At 38.5% G+C, this 21432-nt stretch overlaps 3 protein-coding genes across 3 annotated transcripts; all 3 read left to right on the forward strand.

Annotated features, from left to right (window-relative positions):
• Nucleotides 1-796: 796 nt before the first annotated feature.
• On the forward strand, nucleotides 797-3673 carry LOC137956933 (tyrosine-protein phosphatase RLPH2-like). The gene is made up of 4 exons (XM_068804603.1): nucleotides 797-1392; nucleotides 1794-1861; nucleotides 1988-2167; nucleotides 3288-3673. The coding sequence occupies exons 1-4, from the start codon at nucleotides 861-863 to the stop codon at nucleotides 3459-3461; spliced, it is 954 nt and encodes a 317-aa protein (XP_068660704.1). The 5' UTR covers nucleotides 797-860; the 3' UTR covers nucleotides 3462-3673.
• A 10221-nt stretch (nucleotides 3674-13894) lies between these two features.
• On the forward strand, nucleotides 13895-16516 carry LOC137955451 (putative 12-oxophytodienoate reductase 11). Its single transcript, XM_068802394.1, has 4 exons — nucleotides 13895-14435; nucleotides 14826-15097; nucleotides 15176-15346; nucleotides 15774-16516. The coding sequence occupies exons 1-4, from the start codon at nucleotides 14359-14361 to the stop codon at nucleotides 16367-16369; spliced, it is 1116 nt and encodes a 371-aa protein (XP_068658495.1). The 5' UTR covers nucleotides 13895-14358; the 3' UTR covers nucleotides 16370-16516.
• A 3171-nt stretch (nucleotides 16517-19687) lies between these two features.
• Nucleotides 19688-21358, forward strand: LOC137956187 (putative 12-oxophytodienoate reductase 11). The gene is made up of 4 exons (XM_068803562.1): nucleotides 19688-19728; nucleotides 20116-20387; nucleotides 20466-20636; nucleotides 20769-21358. The coding sequence occupies exons 1-4, from the start codon at nucleotides 19703-19705 to the stop codon at nucleotides 21356-21358; spliced, it is 1059 nt and encodes a 352-aa protein (XP_068659663.1). The 5' UTR covers nucleotides 19688-19702.
• The last annotated feature ends 74 nt before the right edge of the window (nucleotides 21359-21432 follow it).

Raw genomic sequence — 21432 nt, forward strand, 5'->3', positions numbered from 1 at the left:
TTTGGCTTGTTATACTTAACAAGTCTTATTTAAAGTTTGAGTTCGAGTTGAACTCAAGTATAAATTGAACTGGTCAAGCTCGAACAAATTGTGAACCAGTTTGGTTTGGTGCCACCCCTAGTTGCTAGTAGTCCTTCTCTACCCAAATAAAAACAAAAGACGGAGAGGAAAAAGTTGCCTCTTGCTTCTATTTCGATTGGGGGATCTCCCTTACACAAGTAGGAAGAAGGAGGTGGGGGTTCATTGACCCCCTCTCTTGCTTCTTCCTTCTCACCGTTTTTATAATTTATTATAGTATATATTAAAAAATATTTTTCAAGAGAATTTATTTTCGAATAAAAATTTTATAGTAAAAAATAATTTGTTCACCAATTTGTTTACCTTAAGGGCACAAATGATCCCTAATGCTTGACAGGGCAGACGTTTTGGTAAAATTTGTATTTATTTATTATAATGAAAATAATAATATTATCTTCATTTATCATAAAAATAAAATAAAATAAATATTTGAAATGAATATTAATATATGAGATACTAAACAAATATAGAATAAAAATAGTATAAAATTTAAATTATTTAATATAAATTTAATAGTTAAATTAAAAATTAAATGCTCTAAAGCTCATATGGAATAGGTCCATCTTTGGATCTCTCTTCCCACGGGCTTCATAAATCATAAGACTTTTAAAAAACATTATAATAGCATGCATTAAAAATCCACTGTAGTTGCACTCGATAAAACAAATCTTCTGTTCTCTGCTTGCCGATGTTCAGGTATTGAAATTCTGTGGAGGAGAGCAAGTGTTCGGTAATTGAAAATTCTGTTGAACAAAGCCGTAGCTGCTTGGCACCTAAGTACGATGAGTTCAGCGTCCGATAGCAGCAACTGCACAAATCGCGTTGTCATCTGCGTAGGCGACCTCCATGGCTACATCTCCAAGCTTCAGTCCCTCTGGTCTAATCTCCAATACCGACTGCCTGCATCGGCCTTCGAGTCTGCCTTAGTCATCTTCCTCGGCGACTATTGCGACCGCGGGCCCGGCACCCGCCTCGTTCTCGACTTCCTCATCTCCCTTCCGTCTCGGTACCCGAACCAGACCCACGTCTTCCTCTGCGGGAACCACGACTTCGCCTTTGCTGCTTTCGTGGGCGCTCTCCCGCCCCCGCCGGATGGTTCCCCCTTTTCCGCCACATGGGCGGAGTTCCAGGCCAACGAGGAGAGGGAGGGATGGTTCAAGGGGACGGGTTACGAGAATATGCATGTCCAGGGGAGGAGATGGGGTGGCTGCATCAAGGAGAGGTTCAACGCGAAGAAGGGGATGGATTACAAGGGCTCTATTTATGATGCGGCTCCCACTTTTGAATCGTATGGGGTTCCGCACGGCTCCCCCAGTAAGGATTTTCCATTTCTGATTTCTTTCCTCTGGAATATATGAAGCTAGAGGGACTTATCACGGGAAGACGTCTTCGACATAGAATTGAAATCGTGTTCTATTTCCTCTCAAATGGATTAAATCGGCTTCATGAATCGACCCAAATTTAGAATCCCACCGGCCATTGAATTTTTTTCATAATATTATTATACTTGACACGTCGGTCTCCTTCTGTTTAACGGATGCTCAGTGATATTTCTACGAAATCACATTCATTTTCTCTTATTCTGCATGAAACTTCTGCAATTGAAATCAATTGGAGTTTGTCTCTTTAATGAAAGATGCCCTGTTCTGTTTTAACATTCTGTGAAAGATTTTAATGTGAAATGTGTATTGTCCTGGTGAATGATTTTGCTGCAGACTTGGCCAAAGCAGTCCCAGAGGATCACAAAAAATTTCTCTCGAATCTGGCCTGGGTCCATGAAGAGGTATAAAGTGGGATGCAGCTAGGCTACTGCAATTTATTGGTTTTCAAGCGGTCAAGCTCTATTTGTTGTTATATCCCACTGGAAAAAAAATGGAGATTGAGTTAATGTTTGTGATGATATCTACAGGACAACGTTTGGATTGAAGATTCAAAAGGGAAACATTGTTGCAAACTGATGGCCGTGCATGCAGGTTTGGAGAAGGCAAAAGGAGTTGAGAATCAGTTAAAACAACTAAAAGCTAAGGACACCAGCATCCAAAAGGTGGAAGCTCTTAGCGGAAGAAAAAATGTTTGGGAAATCCCTAAGGTAATGCCTTTCTCACTTGTTCAGATAAAACAACTTTAGTGTTGCTTTTCTTTTTCCTCTATTTGAGAAGTTAAATAAACAACAAATCGTAGAGTAATGTTCTTGTTCTTCATTGATTACAAGTTTTGCTGAACTCAAGGCCTTGAAAATATGAAAAAAATTGATGGTTTCAAATTGTGTATTCAAATCAGACATGCTTGCTGGTAGAAGCAATGGTTGAGAGACTGTTTTGATGTCTTCTAATTAGAAAATGAAAACTGGTGACCAATTTTATGTTAAAAGGTTATTGTGAATACTGTTGCAGAGTAAATCTTTGTTGGCAGGTATATTGTTTGAGGAGAATCTTAAAAACGAAAATTTAAAAAAAAAAATCTTTAAAATCAAAACTGATGGAGGAAGAACATAGAGTGAAGCTAAGAGAAAAAAAAAAAGGAGTGCTAAGCCTATTCCTGGAGGGTAGTTGGTTGTCAACTTCATGTTGTCTAAATGTTGAGAGGTTAATGTTTAATCTCGATTTAAAGTTGAGAAATGCTTTTGTTGGTATCGTAACTATTGGGAGGGGCACAGACACCTACAATAGAAGTAAAGACAGTTTGGATAATATTATTGCAGACAATTAGAGACGACTACTTCGTCTGTCTTGTTGGAGGGCTTAATTTTTGAATTCTGCTGGACAAACAATGTCACTATGGCTTATTGGAGTATGAAAGGTCAATGAAAAGAAGAAAAGAGTGCAAATTCTGACAGTGTACTCCAATTTTATTTTAAAGCTTGTGACTGTTTCGAAACTGAGTATTGCCTGATGATTATAAACTGTCAATAACTGTTTAAAAAGCCTCTGCACTTCTCAACCATCTCAGACCTCTAAAAGAGTTGACAGAGGAGCCCCTGTCATTTTACAATCGCTGATTTGGAGAGTAAGAGGTCATCATTAACTTCAACATTGCTGGCTATTTGTGTGCCAAACAGAATTGCTTTGTTGTATGTTAAAAATGATCTTATTTCAATCGAGGTGCTTGCACAGTCATTTGGCATATCTCATTACAAATTCTTCCTATTAACAAGCTTTTGTTTCGTTAGAACAATAACCCTTTTCACTATGAATTTTCTCTATTTTCAGGAGTTGGCTGAGACACCAACCATAATAGTAAGTGGACATCATGGAAAACTTCACATCGAGGGTCTGAGGCTGATCATAGATGAAGGAGGTGGACTTGAGCAAAATCCTTTGGCTGCAATTATACTTCCTACAATGGAAATAATTCGTGATACAAATGTTTTATCTGCTGGGTAGTGATCTCATTTTGCAAACTCATTTCTCAATGAACTTTCCATGTCCCAAGTTGTTTATGGCTGATTGGAGAGGTGGATTATTGGTTCAGTTTGGAGTCCATTAGAAACCTCCTTTGTAGTTTATTTTGCAACATTTGTTCACTCTCATTGTATAACGTGAAAAATGGTGACTAATGATATTATTAACTGGGAGAGGCAGTTTTGTTCTTGATATATTTTTATAAATGTGTATGAGTATCTGTTTTTATATGTACTTAGCACAATATTTTGTCATTTACAATACAAGTTTTTGACCAGAATATTAGTGATCTTTGCTGGTGTATGGTGTTTGTTGATTTTCTGGACTCCATAGATTTAGTTCATGGAGAAAAAAGAAAGACACCCTAATCAAACTACAGTATTACATTTATAACTCTGGAATTTTAACCTAATTACATCAATGCCATCTCTATGAGGTTACTCATTATTTACCATCCTGCTATCATTGTATGGGTTTGTGGACCTTCTCCTTGATATGTGGGTTTGGGCCTATCTTCCACACATCTAAGTTAGATGTGTAGGTCTTCCTTGGTCTTATGGGTTTGGGCCCATCTTCCAAAACACTTGGATATATGGGTTTCCTTGGTTGTGTGGGCTTGGGCCCATCTTCCAACAGTGTTAACTGACACATAAGAATAATATTATATCTGCGAAGGTCAAACATAGTTTGTGGCTTAACATCTAATTTATCTCTCCACCTCCACCCCTTCACCTAGTTGCAATTTAACTGGACTTAGTCGTTTTATTAAATTAGCCTTGCTAGTGTTGATTTGAAATTAGAAACCATTATCATATACACAGTCATTCAAATCTCTTTGCTTTTGGGTGTATTCATTTTAGTTCATAGATAATCAAAAAAAATTATAAGGAGAGAAAAACTTTCAATCTATCTCCCCTCATGCTTTTCAATGAAGTACAAAGGAAGAGAAACTACCTTGTTGATTTTTTCCAACAAAAGACCTGCCATCTCCCTTTGACAAAAATTGGAATCATGCCCCCTCTCCTTTCCATTTTCTTTTTGGTGGAGGGTAGAAGGAGCCTTGAAATTTTTTAAAATAATCTTAATAATATGTTAGAATAATTATTTTAACATAATAAACACCAAGTCTCAAATAGAAGGGCAAATTTTCCAACAAGCTCAAAGTAAATATTGAGATGTGAAACCGGAGGAGCATTGCTTTCATCAAAGTAAAACATAGGAAACTATTTCTCCCCTGGTATGACTAGAGAGTGTGAAGGTCAATTGAAGACATGAAGCAAGTCTGCGTTGGGTGCGTCTGTCAAGCCAAAATGTGTCATACAATTAAAAGGGAACCAAAAGGAAGGTAGGGACTGATCAATAATACTCTTATGCAGCAGTCTAGCTTATATCAGATACAGTTCAAGAAAAGGTTGTTATTGTTTTCTAAATTTTCACCCAGAAGAGCTGTATGATAAATTAAGTCCCAAGGAAATGTATCCAGCCAATTTGGAAAAGAGAAAACTTATCTTGCACAGCAAATATTCCTTCTTCATTTGTTGTCTGACACCGCACAAGCAACAGTTTTCACAAAATGAAAATGTTCAACCCATACGCAAGAAGAACCTGAACTCTGAAACTCAAGTAAATCTCTGAAGTTCTCTGTGTTTAAGTTTGGGACGTGATGAAATCAAAGCTTGATTTTACTGGTCAGGACTCAAAATTCAGCCAATCCATATTCTCTCATGTTCAGTTTATGAACCAATTAAGCTCATTACTCCTAATTCACCCAAGCACAGAGTAAACGCAATCTTAGTTTCTCCAATCAATAGTTGAACCGTTTTTCACTTTCGTAGGAAATAGTATAGCTCTTTAAAATAAAATTTGATTCAAGTTCATTCCAAAATGACTAGTTAAAGCTAGGATCCCAATTTCCAATTAATGAGCACAAGATTTTTTCTAATTCTAAATCAATGAAGAACAATTTTGAACACTCATCCTCACCTATGAGCCCTTTTTTTATGACTCCTATGCATGGTAAATTTTAGATGCAAGCCTACACACAGGTACCTGAAGTACCGGCTCCAGTACCATGTTAAAATTGGGTTCAAGAACAGGATCATAGGATCTATCTTGAGTGACCATCATTCTCTTGATGGTGGTATTTGGAGAACATCTTGCTGTACATGAGCAAGAACAGGAGGGGAGGAGAAGGATGTCTTACAATGTTAAACTGAGCATTATTTCTAGTGACATCCAGAGGGAGAGAGCTGGAGTCTTTTCTTGGACTGGACCATCTGCCATCATCTAGAGAAAGAACTGACTCCATGCTAGAGTTATTGCAGCCAAAGGACCATAATGCTCTCCCTGATTCTGGCCATTTATCAGCAGGAGAAATGTCATCAAATATATCAAAGATCAACTCTAAAACAAATGGGATTGCAGCATTAATAACATGAATAACAACAAGAATGACAACATCATGAATAGAAGAACAAAGAAGAACAATAGGCCACTTTCTATTCATTTAGCTATCTACAAGGTCCTCATATTAAGTTGTGTGCACTCCAGGCCACTACAGTTCTATCATCTACCCAGCGTCACTTCTGCCAAATTCAAATTTTATCATCTATCCATTGGGTGATATTAATAGGGTTATGATACATTTTCAGTCCATACCCTTGTGCCAGAAACGGGTCCTAGCCACCCACTTGGGCCCAAAATTGAGTGCCTCAACAATGTCTTATCCCTAGGGGGAGGAAGACCAAGTGACCTGCATACAAGTTACCAGGGATAAAGATTAGAGTCCTCAGACAAATGCACGGATATGCTAGATACTACATATTTCATTTGTATATCAACTTAAAAAGGTGGAATATCAAAAAGTATCATAAGATCCATAAGAAGATGAACTTAAAAAAAAAAAAAAAAAAATTATAAAAATTTAGTTGCTGAACTTTACCATATGTAACAGTTAAAAAAAACCCAAAAAGATGACTTAAGCTACAGATTCCCATTTCTTATATGTTCCACTAAAAATAGGTCAGAAATGCCAAAACTACTTTGAGATAACAGCATTTCAATAAAATTGATGAAATTATTAGTAGCAGGACATTATCCACAAGGTCTCATGTTTGTAGCGTAAAGAAAAAGTTGTGAACATGAAAATACTCACAAAAGTCATTGACATGTTATCATGTCTTAAGAATTGCAGAAGCCAAATAGTTAAAAAAAGTTAAAAAATACGGATGTTGTAAGAGTTGAGCAAGATATGGTTTCTCACCTAGGTAGTTATAGTTGACAATCAAATGTAAAAGTCTCTTTTTTAAAAAAAAAAAAGAGGGAAATTTTCAACAAGAGCCCGAAGGCACAACAACTGATCCCTTACAATGAAAAACTGGAAGGAAACCCCCTCTTGGCAAGAGAATCAGCAAAACTATTAGATAATCTTAAAACTGCTAAGATTTACTCAGAGATTTCTTCCCTCAAGGAGAAATCATGTAATATTCTGTAAATTTGGTGATTGGGGTAATCGCGTTAATCACTTCAATTCTTCCATGTATTTTTTGTATAACGGCTATTTAAGCCGATGATGTGAATGAGAAAGAGAGATTGAATGTGAATCATTATTTTCGAGTTGGTATAAGAGCAGGAGAATCATCTCCTTCTCCTTCTCGTCACCGAAGATCAGAGCGAAAGCTCTGTTCCGTAGTTGTAGCGGAAGAACAGAGTGAAAAAAAATCTCTGTTCCGTAATCTAAACTCTGTTTCACCGCGAAACAGAGTTGTTTGGAAGCTCCGCAGGCCGCCACCGACGATCTTCCATCAGAAAGCTTCGTCGAGACATTCCGCAAGCCGCTGCCGACCGTATCCGAGCCACTGCTCGGCCTTTCCATCCGAAAGCTTCGCCGACCGACGACTCGCCGCAAAACAGCGCTGTTCAGACGTTCCGCAGGCCGCCGAAGATCGTAGCCGAGACACTGCTCGGACCTCAACAGAACCTTCACCGACGACAGTATTCCAGAATATCGTCAGAGCCGACGCTGGCGAAGGGGGAGACGCACTGTCGAGACACGAAAACTTCTTCATCTCGACGAAGAAGAGGTACATTAACTTGCCAAGATAAATTTTTATTTTTGAACTTAGGTGTGTGTCGTATTTCTGCCCGAGCGATCTGGTCTCGGACAGACCAAGATCGGCCCAGCATAAGCGAACCGGACCAAACCAGTCTACTGATCGGACCAGATCGGACTGGTCCAAAATTATTTTTAGAAAGGGAATCAGACCATACCGAATCATTATACGGACCGGATCGGACCAATATTATTTGTTGTGAACCAGACCAGATCGGACCACTCTACGGACCTTCTTTTCATCATGTCGAAGGAATTAACACCGATTATTCATGTGCAATCCGAACACTCTGGTTTTACAACCAGTGTCACTCTTACCGAAGTCAACTATGATGTATGGTCCCAGATCATGGAGATGCAAATTGCGGGACGAGAAAAACTTGAATATATTATGGGAAAAACACCATTCCCACAAGAAACGGAAGCCTCCTATGCGAAATGGTATGCTGAAAATCAAAAAGTCAAGGAGTGGTTGTTAACCTCTATGTCACCAGATATTATGAAGCGCTATATTCGGCTGCGTACCGCATGCAAAATATGGAATACTCTGGAAAAAACTTTCTATGATGGGTCAGATGAATCACAATTATTTTCATTAAATCAGAGAGTTTTCTCCACCAAACAGACTGGTCGTCCTTTATCATCGTATTATGGTGATCTTGTGGAAATTTTTCAAGAACTTGATCATCGTGACAGGACTATAATGAAAGATCCTGATGATGTTATCGCTTATAGGAAATCCGTTGAAAGATTGCGCATTCATATTTTCTTAAACGGATTGGATGCAGAATTCGAACAAGTCCGTGGCGAAATTCTCATAAAAGACCCGATATTGGATCTTGAAGAAGCCTATGCTTATGTACGTCGTGACTCTGTTCGTAGAACCACTTTAAATAGTGAAGTTGACCGTGTTGAGACATCTGCAATGGTAGCACGTCGAGCTAAGCCTAAAACAGTTCGACCAACTGGTCCTAACAGTTATCAAAATCGAACATCAGGATCTCAGAATCGTAGCTATGAGGTTGGAACAACCAAACCAAAGCGCATTTGTACTCACTGTGGTGAGACTGGGCACATAAAAGAACGATGTTATGAACTTATCGGGTATCCAGAATGGTGGGACCCTACAAAAGCGCCTCGCAAACGGAACTCCAAATCAAATAATTATGCTTCCGTTGTAGTAGCAGAACCTTCCACCTCTCACACAACTGAGGATGCATCAGTCTTAATCGCTACATCTGGTAAGGTTCTTAATACTTCTACTCCTAGTAGAAATAGTGAATGGATAATTGATTCTGGTACTACCGATCATATGACCTTTGACAATCTTCATGTTAAAAGTATGAAACCATTTGAACAACATATCGTATCTACAGCAAATGGTACTCCATCTCACGTTATTGGAGAAGGTTCTATCATTCTCACTGAAAAATGAGCCTTGATTCTGTATTAGTTGTTCCAACCTTCAATCATAATCTATTATCAGTTGCTCAAATAACTCGTACTCTGCATTGTATTGTGGTTTTTTGGCTTAACCTTTGTGTTTTTAAGGACATCCGAACTCAGAAGACAATTGGGTATGGTACTAGAAGGGGGAAACTCTATTACTTTGATCTGCAGCCAGAAAGTTTTCATCAGTTAGCCCAAGCGTTCTCCATAAAGAATAAATCTGCAGATTCTGACATTTGGTTATGGCATAAACGGTTGGGTTATTCATCCTTTGGTTATTTAAAGAAATTGTTTCCTACACTTTTTGAAAAGCTATCTATTTCAGATTTTAAGTGTGATGTATGTGAATTGGCAAAAAGTCATCATGTTCCATTCCCAATAAGCATGAATAGGAGCTCAGAACCGTTTATGATTATTTACTCTGATGTGTGGGGTCCAGCAAATATAGCCTCTCTTAGTGATAAACGGTGGTTTGTTTCTTTTATTGATGATCACACTCGTATGACTTGGATTTGTTTAATGAAGTCAAAAAGTGAAGTTAGTTCGTTGTTCAAACAATTTCACAAAATGATAGTCACTCAATATCATTCTACAATACGAACACTTCGAAGTGACAATGGGGGAGAATTTGTGAATCAAAGTTTCAAAGAATATCTAGATGATCACGGTATTACTCATCAAACTACTTGTCCGTACACCCCTCAGCAAAATGGAGTTGTAGAGAGAAAGAACCGCCACCTCTTGAGGTTGTTCGTGCTTCCTTGTTTGAAGCTCATATGTCGGCAAGTTACTGAGGTGAAGCCATCATAACTGCAGCTTACCTTATTAATCGAATACCCTCGAGTGTGTTACAATTTCAGACTCCCTTGAGTGTTCTTCATAAAACCATAAGTTCACCTGCTGTGCCAAATCTACCACCTAAAGTTTTTGGGTGTGTAGCCTTTGTTCACCTCCATAAGATATTGAGACATAAATTGGAACCCCGAGCTCTCAAGTGTGTTTTTGTTGGTTATGCTCAACATCAGAAAGGTTATCGTTGTTATCATCCTCCATCTCGCAAATTGTTTGTCACTCTTGATGTGGTATTTCACGAAGAAAACATGTATTATTCTACTCCCGAGTCTTCAATATAGGAGGAGAACACGATTGAATTAAAGACCCTTTATCATCATTTGGATATCTTGGATACTACAAGTGGTCAATATTCCGATTACAACTGTGGACATCAAAATGATTCACATGATGGAGAAAGACAAGACCAGATGGAAGTGATGCAACCAGAGTCTCAGCTGCCATCTTCCCCCCTTCATAATGTACCAATGGATCAATTGCCTTCTGAGTCCGAGTCCACTTCTGAACCTCAGGTAAGTTCTGAAACTCAACTAAGAGTGCTACCTCATCGAACCACAAGAGGAAAACCTAGAGTCAATTATGAACCTCTTCTCACCTCTAAATCTCAGTATCCCATGCATAATTTTGTGTCTTATCATAGATTGTCAAAGGCAAATGAGGTATTTGTGAATCAATTATCTGCTATATCTATTCCTAATAGTGTGCAGGAAGCCTTGAAAGATTCTAAATGGAAAGAAGCCATGAATTTGTGAATCAATTATCTGCTATATCTATTCCTAATAGTGTGCAGGAAGCCTTGAAAGATTCTAAATGGAAAGAAACCATGAATGAAGAAATGAGGTCAACATGGGAAGTGGTTGACCTACCTGTAGGAAAGACACCAGTTGGATGCAGGTGGGTATTTACCATTAAATATAAAGCTCATGGCACCATTGAAAGGTTCAAAGCAAGGCTTGTCGCCAAAGGATATACTCAAACCTACGGGATCGATTATATGGAGACATTCGCACTAGTGGCCAAAATCAACACCGTTCAGATTCTATTATCTCTGGCTGTGAATCTTGATTGGCCCTTATATCAGTTTGATGTAAAAAATGCATTTTTACACGGAGATCTCCAAGAAGAAGTATATATGGAATTACCTCCTGGATGCATTATGCAAAACAAAAGAGGCAAACAAGTATGTAAACTGAGGAAATCCCTATATGGTTTGAAGCAGTCCCCGAGGGCGTGGTTTGGAAGGTTCACGAATTTTATGAAATCTATCGGATACAAGCAAAGCAACTCAGATCATACTCTCTTCCTGAAATATAACAAGGAGGGCATCACAACTCTTATTGTATATGTTGATGATATGATAGTAACTGGGAATGATCCAGAAGAAAAGAAATCATTACAAAATCGTCTTGCTAGAGAATTTGAAATGAAGGATCTTGGCTACTTAAAATATTTTCTTGGCATTGAAGTGTCCAGATCCAAGGAAGAAATTTTTATATCTCAACGAAAATATGTTTTGGATTTATTGAAGGAAACTGGTATGACAGCATGTAGTCCAGTCAGTACTCCTATGGAAGAAAATCTGAAACTTGGAATACATTCAGATCAAGTTCCTGCTAACAAGGAGCGTTATCAGAGACTAGTTCGGATGTTAATGTATCTTGCACATACACGACCAGACTTAGCTTATGTACTAAGTGTGGTTAGTCAATTTATGCACTCTCCAAGTGAAGAACATATGAATGTCGTCAACCGTATCCTACGCTACCTGAAATCATCTCCAGGGAAAGGAATTTTATTTAAAAAGGGAGGTGACTTGAAAATTGAAGGTTATACCGATGCCGATTGGGCTGGGTCAATAGAAGATTGACGATCTACCTCTGGATACTTTACATTTGTAGGTGGAAATTTGGTCACTTGGAGAAGTAAGAAACAAGAGGTGGTGGCTAGATCTTCAGCTGAAGCCGAATACAGGGGAATGGCCAAGGCAATATGTGAATTATTATGGATCAAAAATCTGATACAAGAACTACATATTGAGCAGACAAGTCCTATGAAATTATATTGTGACAATAAGGCCGCATGTGATATTGCCCACAACCCAGTCCAGCATGATAGAACTAAACATGTTGAAGTTGATAGACACTTTATTAAAGAAAAGTTAGAAGCAAGAATCATTGAAGTCCCTCATGTTCGATCTGAGGATCAGCTTGCCGATGTGCTAACCAAGGCAGTGTCTTACCGAGCTTTTAACAAATGTCTTGACAAGTTGGGCATAAGTGATATCTATGCACCAACTTGAGGGGGAGTGTTAAGATTTACTCAGAGATTTCTTCCCTTAAGGAGAAATTATGTAATATTCTGTAAATTCGGTGATTGGGGTAATCCCGAGAATTAGTAAAACCATTAGATAATCTTAAAACATGAGACCAAAACATTAAATTATCCTATAAATGATAATGAAATTTGTTGGTTTAAGGTTTAGGGTCATGAGTTTGTTCATCTAGGTAGCATTCCCTTCCACACCAATTGGGGTCTCATTGCACAAATGTTTGCCTCCTCCCCAGGCCACCTGTCTACGAGTGGAACCCTTAAGATGGTACCACCCTACTCACTTTTTGAGGACCTCTTGGGATGTCGGACTCAACTACTGTGGAGCTCATTGCCCTTCTCCAGGGCCACTTTCTCTTTCGTGATCACCTATCAGGGCGGCTTAACATCGAAGGAGATTCTATGGTGGTGATTTCTTGGTACTCATCCTCATTCTGCAAGCCCCCTTGGCGCCACCTGACTGTTTTTCGTGACATCATGTATGTCTCCTCTTGTCTTTCTTGTATATGGACTAATGTACCACGTTGGGCCAATACTTTGATTGATGCTCTTGCTAGGAGTGGGATTCTCCTTCAATCTCTTTTTGTTTCGGCATCTCATCCCTGATTGTTTTTAGTTTATTCTTTTTGCTTAATAAAGCTCACCATTTATTTTAACAAATTACATTATCAGCAAGATCTAGAATTTCATAAAAAAAAGGTTAAGCATCTAGCATACATATCAACCCACTTTTAGCAGCCTGGCCCACCAACAAAGATATGCTTTCTGCTTTCTTCTTAATTTGTGCACCTTTCTTTCCCATTTAGTACACAAAGAAGAAAGTGTAGCTGGTTGCATCCATCCTATTCTTGAAATTAACTACTTCCACCCTCTTTATAAAAGATATACTGGGTTTGTTGCTAAATATTGGTATTAAAACCAAAACTTCGGAGGGATGGCCAACGACCCGAAGAACAAAGAACCAACTACATTAAGCATATGTTGTTCTCCTTAGATAAGACTACAAAAATTGAATAGGGGTCATCTCATCACATTTGTTTGACTCATCTCTTTTTTTCCTATTTATGATTAAATGAATAAATGAAATCCATTATTCTCTTTCATTTTTTTTGTTTTCCATTATCATGGATTAGAGAATAGAACTGCACTATCTTTGAGTAGCAATTTAGATAACAAAGGCAATTTCCTATGAGATCAAGTGATCACCATCAAGATCCCATCACCTGAGAATGGTGATTTAGGCAATTTACAGCTACATAGATGATGGTTACACATTAGAAAAGTAAGAATATGATGGTTTGACTTATCTAGTTCCATGTCTATTACCTTGGTGTCACACTCCAAGAAGTTCTAATGGACTGGCTTACTCTTTGGTAAGGCAGGGTACTTTTACATAAAATTAAATTTTAATATAATAATTAAATTATTGTAAATGGGATTCATGATCTACATAAAATTAAATTTTAATATAATAATTCAACTTGAGGGTGCTTCATGTCACGTGCCAAATGGAGTGCTGGTAGCCACTTCATTTGACTCGAATAGTCCGTATGGTCCTTTTGGTAAGCAAAACTGTAGTTTTACGTAAGCGCTGACCACCAATGACAGTGTTTCAGCGTTAAAGCAGGCTAATAAGCTCGAGAGGTTTCTTCCTGGTGGTCGGAGGAGTTGATCAGCTGTCGGTAATCTGACATAAGCGATGACGGCAACGTGATTCTTCGGGGGACGGTCTTGGATCTTTTGATTTCTGTCGTCCCTTTCCCACGAGATGTATGACCACGGCGGCTATTAATGATAATGGAAATTTTGATCGGAGAAAAAGTGTTGCTCGCCTGATTTTGCGGTGTATCTAGACCTCATCTGTAAATCTATTCCTCGACTTCTCTATTAATTTTGTTTATCGGAAAATATTTAGGTGACTTTATATTTTGTCTTCTGTTTTTAGTAGTTTGAGGTAGTTAGGAAAAAAATATCAGAAATTTGACTGTTCTTTTGAGGATGGAACCTACAAGTAGCGTTGTTATTATGTAGTAAAATACGGGCATTTGACAACAACAGCCACTGAGCCAACGACTATAAATCATCTCTGGATCCGGCGAAAATCTCAATCATTGCAAGTTAGAAGTCGGAGAGTTAGAAATGGAGAACAACGCTCAATTGGCGAAAATCCCTCTTCTCACCCCTTACAGAATGGGGAACTTCGATCTCTCGCACAGGTAAGTATGCGAGATTGTGAATCAATGTTAGCTCAATTCGGATCTCTGGCTATTTATTATTTGATCATAGAATGACGAGGCACATCGTCTTCATTTTCGCTCTTTGTGCTCGATACCCCAGGGTTTTGGCGAGATTTGAGGCTGAAAATTCGTGTTAGACGAATTCAGTGACGTTTCCCTGTGTTAATGTGTTCGTGTCTGAATTCGATTTTGCAATCATCGTGGCCGTAGGCCGTATCTGATTCAACTCGATGTTTTTGCTTGAGCTCCGTCTCTCCGTAATTTTGATCAAGCAGCATAAACAATTTGTGTTCTCGATTTACCCTGCCGACAAGACCTCATGCGTTTTTGGTTTTAATATTTTTTTCCTTCAATTGTTTATAATTTCAGGATCGTCTTAGCACCGTTAACCAGGCAAAGGTCTTATGGGAACGTCCCTCAGCCACACGCCATATTGTATTATTCCCAGAGGACTACCAAAGGTGGACTCTTGATTGCCGAAGCTACCGGCGTATCTGATACCGCTCAAGGGTATCGTGACACGCCTGGTATTTGGACGAAAGAACAGACTGAGGCTTGGAAGCCCATTGTGAAGGCTGTTCATGACAAGGGTGGTGTTTTCTTCTGCCAAATTTGGCATGTGGGAAGGGTCTCCAATACCAGTAAGTTGATACTATTTTTGTCCCTGTTCTTGTGACATTATTTATTTGTTAAATTCCTCATTAATTTTCTCTTGATAGGTTTTATGCCAAATGGAGAAGCTCCAATCTCTTGTACCGATAAGCCATTGGGATCTCATCTTCGAATGGGTGATGGTTCAGAGTTCTCCCCGCCACGAAGGCTGCGGATTGATGAAATCCCTCAAATTGTGAATGACTTCAGACTTGCTGCTCGGAATGCCATTGAAGCTGGTAAGCTTCTTCGTTCAAATAATAGTTGCTTCTATATTGTACTTTTTGTTGATTCTGTTTAACGGATGGAGATGGGGACTCATTGTTTTGCTAGGACCTTCTGCGTAGAAGGAACTTTAATAACTAACTTGTGGATGTAACCGGGGAACCCGTTGGCTCTGGGTCATATAATATATAGGAGACAAATGATCTGCAAGTCGCCTTCAGTTAACAGTTACACTAGTAAAGTTGGGACAATTTAGGAACCTATTTCTCAATTAATAAATTTAAGTATTCACTAATCTGTGGGACTATTCCTTAACATATACAACTGCTTTGCCGGTAATTGTGATCTTGTTATTTCCAGTTGGTGTTGTCCCTCAGATGTTGCGTTCACGGAGTTCAACTGCGAACTCATCTGACAGCCGAATTGTCTTTGGTTGTGCAGGTTTCGACGGAGTTGAGATCCATGGAGCCCATGGGTATTTGATCGATCAGTTCTTGAAAGACCAAGTGAACGACAGAACTGATCAATACGGTGGAAGTATGGAGAACCGTTGCCGTTTTGCTCTAGAGATAGTGGAAGCTGTTACTAACGAGATAGGTGCTGACAGAGTTGGGATCCGGCTCTCTCCCTTTGCCAATTACATGGAGGCCGGGGACTCCAACCCAGAAGCTCTCGGCCTGTTCATGGCCAACGCTTTGAACAAATACGGAATCCTTTATGTCCACATGGTAGAACCTAGAATGATCATAGCACACGGGGAGCCTCTGACCACTCCCCACAGTCTTCTGCCGATAAGAAAGGCTTTTAAGGGGACATTCATAGCTGTCGGTGGCTACGGATACAACAGGGATGACGGGAACAAAGCCATTGCGGAGAATTATGCAGACTTGGTTGCATTCGGTCGGATCTTCTTGGCTAACCCAGACTTACCTAGGAGGATTGAGCTTAATGCTCCACTGAACAAGTACAACAGAGATACTTTCTACACGTCTGATCCTGTCATCGGATATACGGATTACCCATTTCTTGAAGATTGAAATCTTCAGTTTGGATTTATGTTTGTAAGGGAACATGGGATTGTGGGAGGGATACGGGATGAGCAGGGTAGATGCTACCTGATTGCCTGATCTCCTGTTCTGTCGTCTGTCTCCATTGGATCAAGATTCAAAAAATTTACCATCTGATCGTTGGCATATTCTTAGCCTTTGTTTACCTAATGTTTGGTTAGCCCATTTTAACTCTTGCGAGTGTTTTACATATTTAAAATAAAGAGTAATTGAGGAATAGCCGTTAACAGAAAATAAAAAATTACTTAAAAATCTTTTTCCTAAAATTCTTTTAAAGATAGGGGAGAAAGGAGCAAGTTAAAATTAAAGTTCTTGTTATATTTTAACATAAATCTGCAATATAAAACAAGCATGGATAAAATCTATAATAGAAATAATAAAAATTATATAATGTTATAATATAATTTTTAATATGCTTTTACACAAATATTTAACTTGCAAAACATTGTTGCAAATTGATATGAGGGTTGGAGAAGACAAAAGGAGTTAAGAATCAATTAAAACAACTAAAAGCTCTTAGTGGAAGAAAAAATGTGGAAGCTCTTAGCCGGAGAAAAAATGTTTGGGAGATCCTGAAGGTAATGCCTTTCTCACTTGTTCTGATAAAACAAATTTAGTCTTGCTTTTCTTTTTCTTCTATTTGAGAAGTCAAATAAACAACAAATAGTAGAGTAATGTTCTTGTTCTTCATTGATTACAAGTTTTGCTGAACTCAAGGCCAAGAAAAAATGAGAAAAAATGATGGTTTAAAATTTTGTATTCAGATGAATTTTGTTGCAAACATGCATGCTGATAGAAGCAATGGTTGAGAGACTGTTTTGATGTCTTCTGATTAGAAAATGAAAACTGCTGACCAATTTTATGTTAAAAGGTTATTGCTGAATATTGATGCAGAGTAAACCCGCATTATGTTTTTGTTGTCATGTATATTGTTTGAGGAGAATCTTAAAAAAGAAAATTTAAAAAAAAATCTTTAAAATCAAAACTGATGGAGGAAGAACATACAGTGAAGCTTAGAGAAACACAAAAAAAAGGAGGGTAGTTGGTTATCAACTTCATGTTGTCTAAATGTTGAGAGGTTAATGTTTAATTTGGACTTAAGTTGAAAAATGCTTTTGTTGGTATCGTAACTGTTGGGAGGGGCACAGACACCACCAGTAGAAGTAAAGGTAGTTTGGATGATATTATTGTAGACAATTAGAGACGTCTACTTCTTCCTTCTTGTTGGAGGGCTTAATTTTTGAATTCTGTTGGACAAACAATGTCACTATGGCTTATTGGAGTATGAAAGGTCAATGAAAAGAAGAAAAAGTGCAAATTCTGACAGTGTACTCCAATTTTATTTTAAAGCTTGTGACTGTTTCGAAACTGAGTAGTGCATGATAATTATAAACTGCCAATAACTGTTTAAAAAGCATCTGCACTTCTCAACCATCTCAGACCTCTGAAAGAGTTGATAGAGGACCCCTTGTCATTTTACAATCGCTGATTTGGAGAGTAAGAGGTCATCATTAACTTCAACATTGCTAGTTATTTGTGTGCCAAACAGAATTGCTTTGTTGTATATTAAGAATGATCTTATTTGAGTCGAGGTGCTTGCACAGTCATCTGACATATCTCATTACAAATTCTTCCTATTAACAAGCTTTTGTTTCGTTAGAAAATAAAACAATAACCCTTTTCACTATGAATTTTCTCTATTTTCAGGAGGAACTATCATAGTGAGTGGACATCTGGGAAAACTTCACATCGAGGGTCTGAGGCTGATCATAGATGAAGGAGGTGGACTTGAGCAAAATCCTGTGACTGCAATTATACTTCCTACAATGGAAATAATCCGTGATACAATTGTTTTATCTGCTGGGCAGTGATCTCATTTTGCAAACTCATTTCTCAACGAACTTTCCATGTCCCAAGTTGTTTATAGATGATTGGAGAGGTGGATTACTGGTTCAGTACTCATCAGTTTGGAGTCCATTAGAAACCTCCTTTGTAGTTTCTTTTGCAACATTTGTTCACTCTCATTGTATAACTTGAAAAATGGTGACTAATGATACTATTAACTGGAAGGGGCCGTTTTGTTCTTGATATATATTTTTATATATGTGTATGAGTATTTGTCTTTATATGTACTTTACACAAGATTTTTCCATTGACAATACAAGTTTTTGTACAGAATAGAAGTGACCTATGTTGGTGCATGGTGTTGACCGATACAGAAGAATAACATTATATCTGCAAAGGTCGGACATAGCTCGTGGCTTAAACATCAAATTTACCTCTCCACCCACACCCCTTCACTTAGTTGCAGGTTAACTGGACTTAGTCGTTTTATGAAATTAGCCTTGCCAGTGTTGATTTGAAATTAGAAACCATTAGCCAATTTCTTTACTTTTGGGTGTATTCATTGTAGTTCATAGATAATCAAAATAAAATATAAGGAGAGAAAAACTTTCAGTCTATCTCCTCTCATGTTTTTCAATGAAATACAAAGGAAGAGAAACTACCTTGTTGATTTTTGCCAACAAAAGACCTGCTATCTCCCTTTGACAAAAATTGGAATCATGCCCCCTTTCCTCCTTTCCGTTTTCTTTTTGGTGGAGGGTGAAAGAAGCCTTGAAATTTTTACAATAATTATTTTAACATAATAAAACTAATTTATCAAAAATATATTTTAATCATCTAATTTAATTAAAATTATCATTTTGGATAGTATAATAAAATATTAATATATTCTATTATATAAATGATTAAAATAATGTCAAATTTTAAATTTTGACATGATTGTTCATTTATTATGTAAATGGGATTCATGATCTATATAAAATTAAAATTTAATATAATAATTTTAATTATATTATATTAACCTCAATTCCTTAACAAATCCCATAGCGCGTCAGCACTAACTTATTCTATGAGAAGTTCAACTTATTCTATGAGAAAACTTCGAAAGGAAATCTAGAAGAATTTGACCTACATACGAGTCTTGTAAGAGACGTAATGCCGCTTCATTTGACTCATAGAGTCGTAGAACCACGGCGGAGGCAATTTTGATGCCGCCTGATTTTGCGCTGTAAATCTATTCCTCGACGTCTCTATTAATTTGTTTATGACTTCTCTATTAATCTTTTGAGGATGGAACCTACAAGTGCGAACATTTGGCAACAACAGCCACTGAGCCAACGACTATAAATCATCTCTGGATCCGGTGAAAATCTCAATCACTGCATGTTAGAAGCCGGAGAGTTAGAAATGGAGAACAACGCTCAATTGGCAAAAATCCCTCTTCTCACCCCTTACAGGATGGGGAACTTCGATCTCTCCCACAGGTAGTATGCGAGATTGTGAATCAATGTTAGCTCAATTCGGATCTCTGGCTATTTATTATTTGACCATAGAATGACGAGGCATAGTGTCTTCATTTCCGCTCTTTGAGCTCGATACCCCAGAGTTTTAGTGAGATTTGAGGCTGAAAATTCGTGTTAGACGAATTCAGTAACGGTTCCTGTGTTAATGTCTTTGTCTCTGAATTCGATTTTGCAATCATCGTGGCCGTAGCTCGTATCTGATTCAGCTCGATGTTTTTGCTTAAGCTCCGTCTCTCCGTAATTCTGATCAAGCAGCATAAACAATTTGTGTTCTCGATTTACCCGGCCGACAAGAGCTCATGCGTTTTGGTTTTAATATTTTTTTCCTTCAATTGTTTATAATTTCAGGATCGTCTTAGCACCGTTAAGCAGGCAAAGGTCTTATGGGAACGTCCCTCAGCCACACGCCATACTGTATTATTCCCAGAGGACAACCAAAGGTGGGCTCTTGATTACCGAAGCTACCGGTGTATCTGATACCGCTCAAGGGTATCCTGACACGCCTGGTATTTGGACGAAAGAACAGATTGAGGCTTGGAAGCCCATTGTGAAGGCTGTTCATGACAAGGGTGGTGTTTTCTTCTGCCAAATTTGGCATGTGGGAAGGGTCTCCAATACCAGTAAGTTGATACTGTTTTTATCCCTGTTCTGGTGACATCATTTATTTGTTAAATTCCTGATTAATTTTCTCTTGATAGGTTTTATGCCAAATGGAGAAGCTCCAATCTCTTGTACCGATAAGCCATTTGGACCTCATGTTCGAATGGGTGATGGTTCAGAGTTCTCCCCGCCACGAAGGCTGCGGATTGATGAAATCCCTCAAATTGTGAATGACTTCAAACTTGCTGCTCGGAATGCCATTGAAGCTGGTAAGCTTCTTCATTCAAATAAAAGTGGGACTATTCCTGTTTATTTACCAGTTGGTGTGATCCCTCAGATGTTACGTTCAGGGAGTTCAACTGTGAACTTATCTGACACCCGAATTGTATTTGGTTGTGCAGGTTTCGACGGAGTTGAGATCCATGGAGCCCTTGGGTATTTGATCGACCAGTTTTTGAAAGACCAAGTGAACGACAGAACTGATCAATACGGTGGAAGTATGGAGAACCGTTGCCGTTTTGCTTTAGAAATAGTGGAAGCTGTTACTAACGAGATAGGAGCTGACAGAGTGGGGATCCGGCTCTCTCCCTTTGCCGATTTCATGGAGGCCGGGGACTCCAACCCAGAAGCTCTCGGCCTGTTCATGGCCAACGCTTTGAACAAATACGGAATCCTTTATGTCCATATGATAGAACCCAGGATGTTCATAGAACACGGGGAGCCTCTGACCACTCCCCAGAGTCTTCTGCCGATAAGAAAGGCTTTCAAGGGGACATTCATAGCTGTCGGTGGCTACAACAGGGATGACGGGAACAAAGCCATTGCAGAGAATTATGCAGACTTGGTTGCATTCGGCCGGTTCTTCTTGGCTAACCCAGACTTGCCTGGGAGGTTTGAGCTTAATGCTCCACTGAACAAGTACAACAGAGATACTTTCTACACGTCCGATCCTGTCATCGGATATACGGATTACCCATTTCTTGAAGATTGAAATTTTCAGTTTGGATTTATGTTTGTAAGGGAACATGGGATTGGGGGAGGGATACGGGATGAGCACGGTAGATG

The sequence above is a fragment of the Aristolochia californica genome, unplaced genomic scaffold, assembly GCF_029961685.1.
Source record: "Aristolochia californica isolate CCGP_79_NKW_82.1479 unplaced genomic scaffold, dmAriCali1.0.hap1 SCAF_2, whole genome shotgun sequence".
Classification (NCBI taxonomy): domain Eukaryota; kingdom Viridiplantae; phylum Streptophyta; class Magnoliopsida; order Piperales; family Aristolochiaceae; genus Aristolochia; species Aristolochia californica.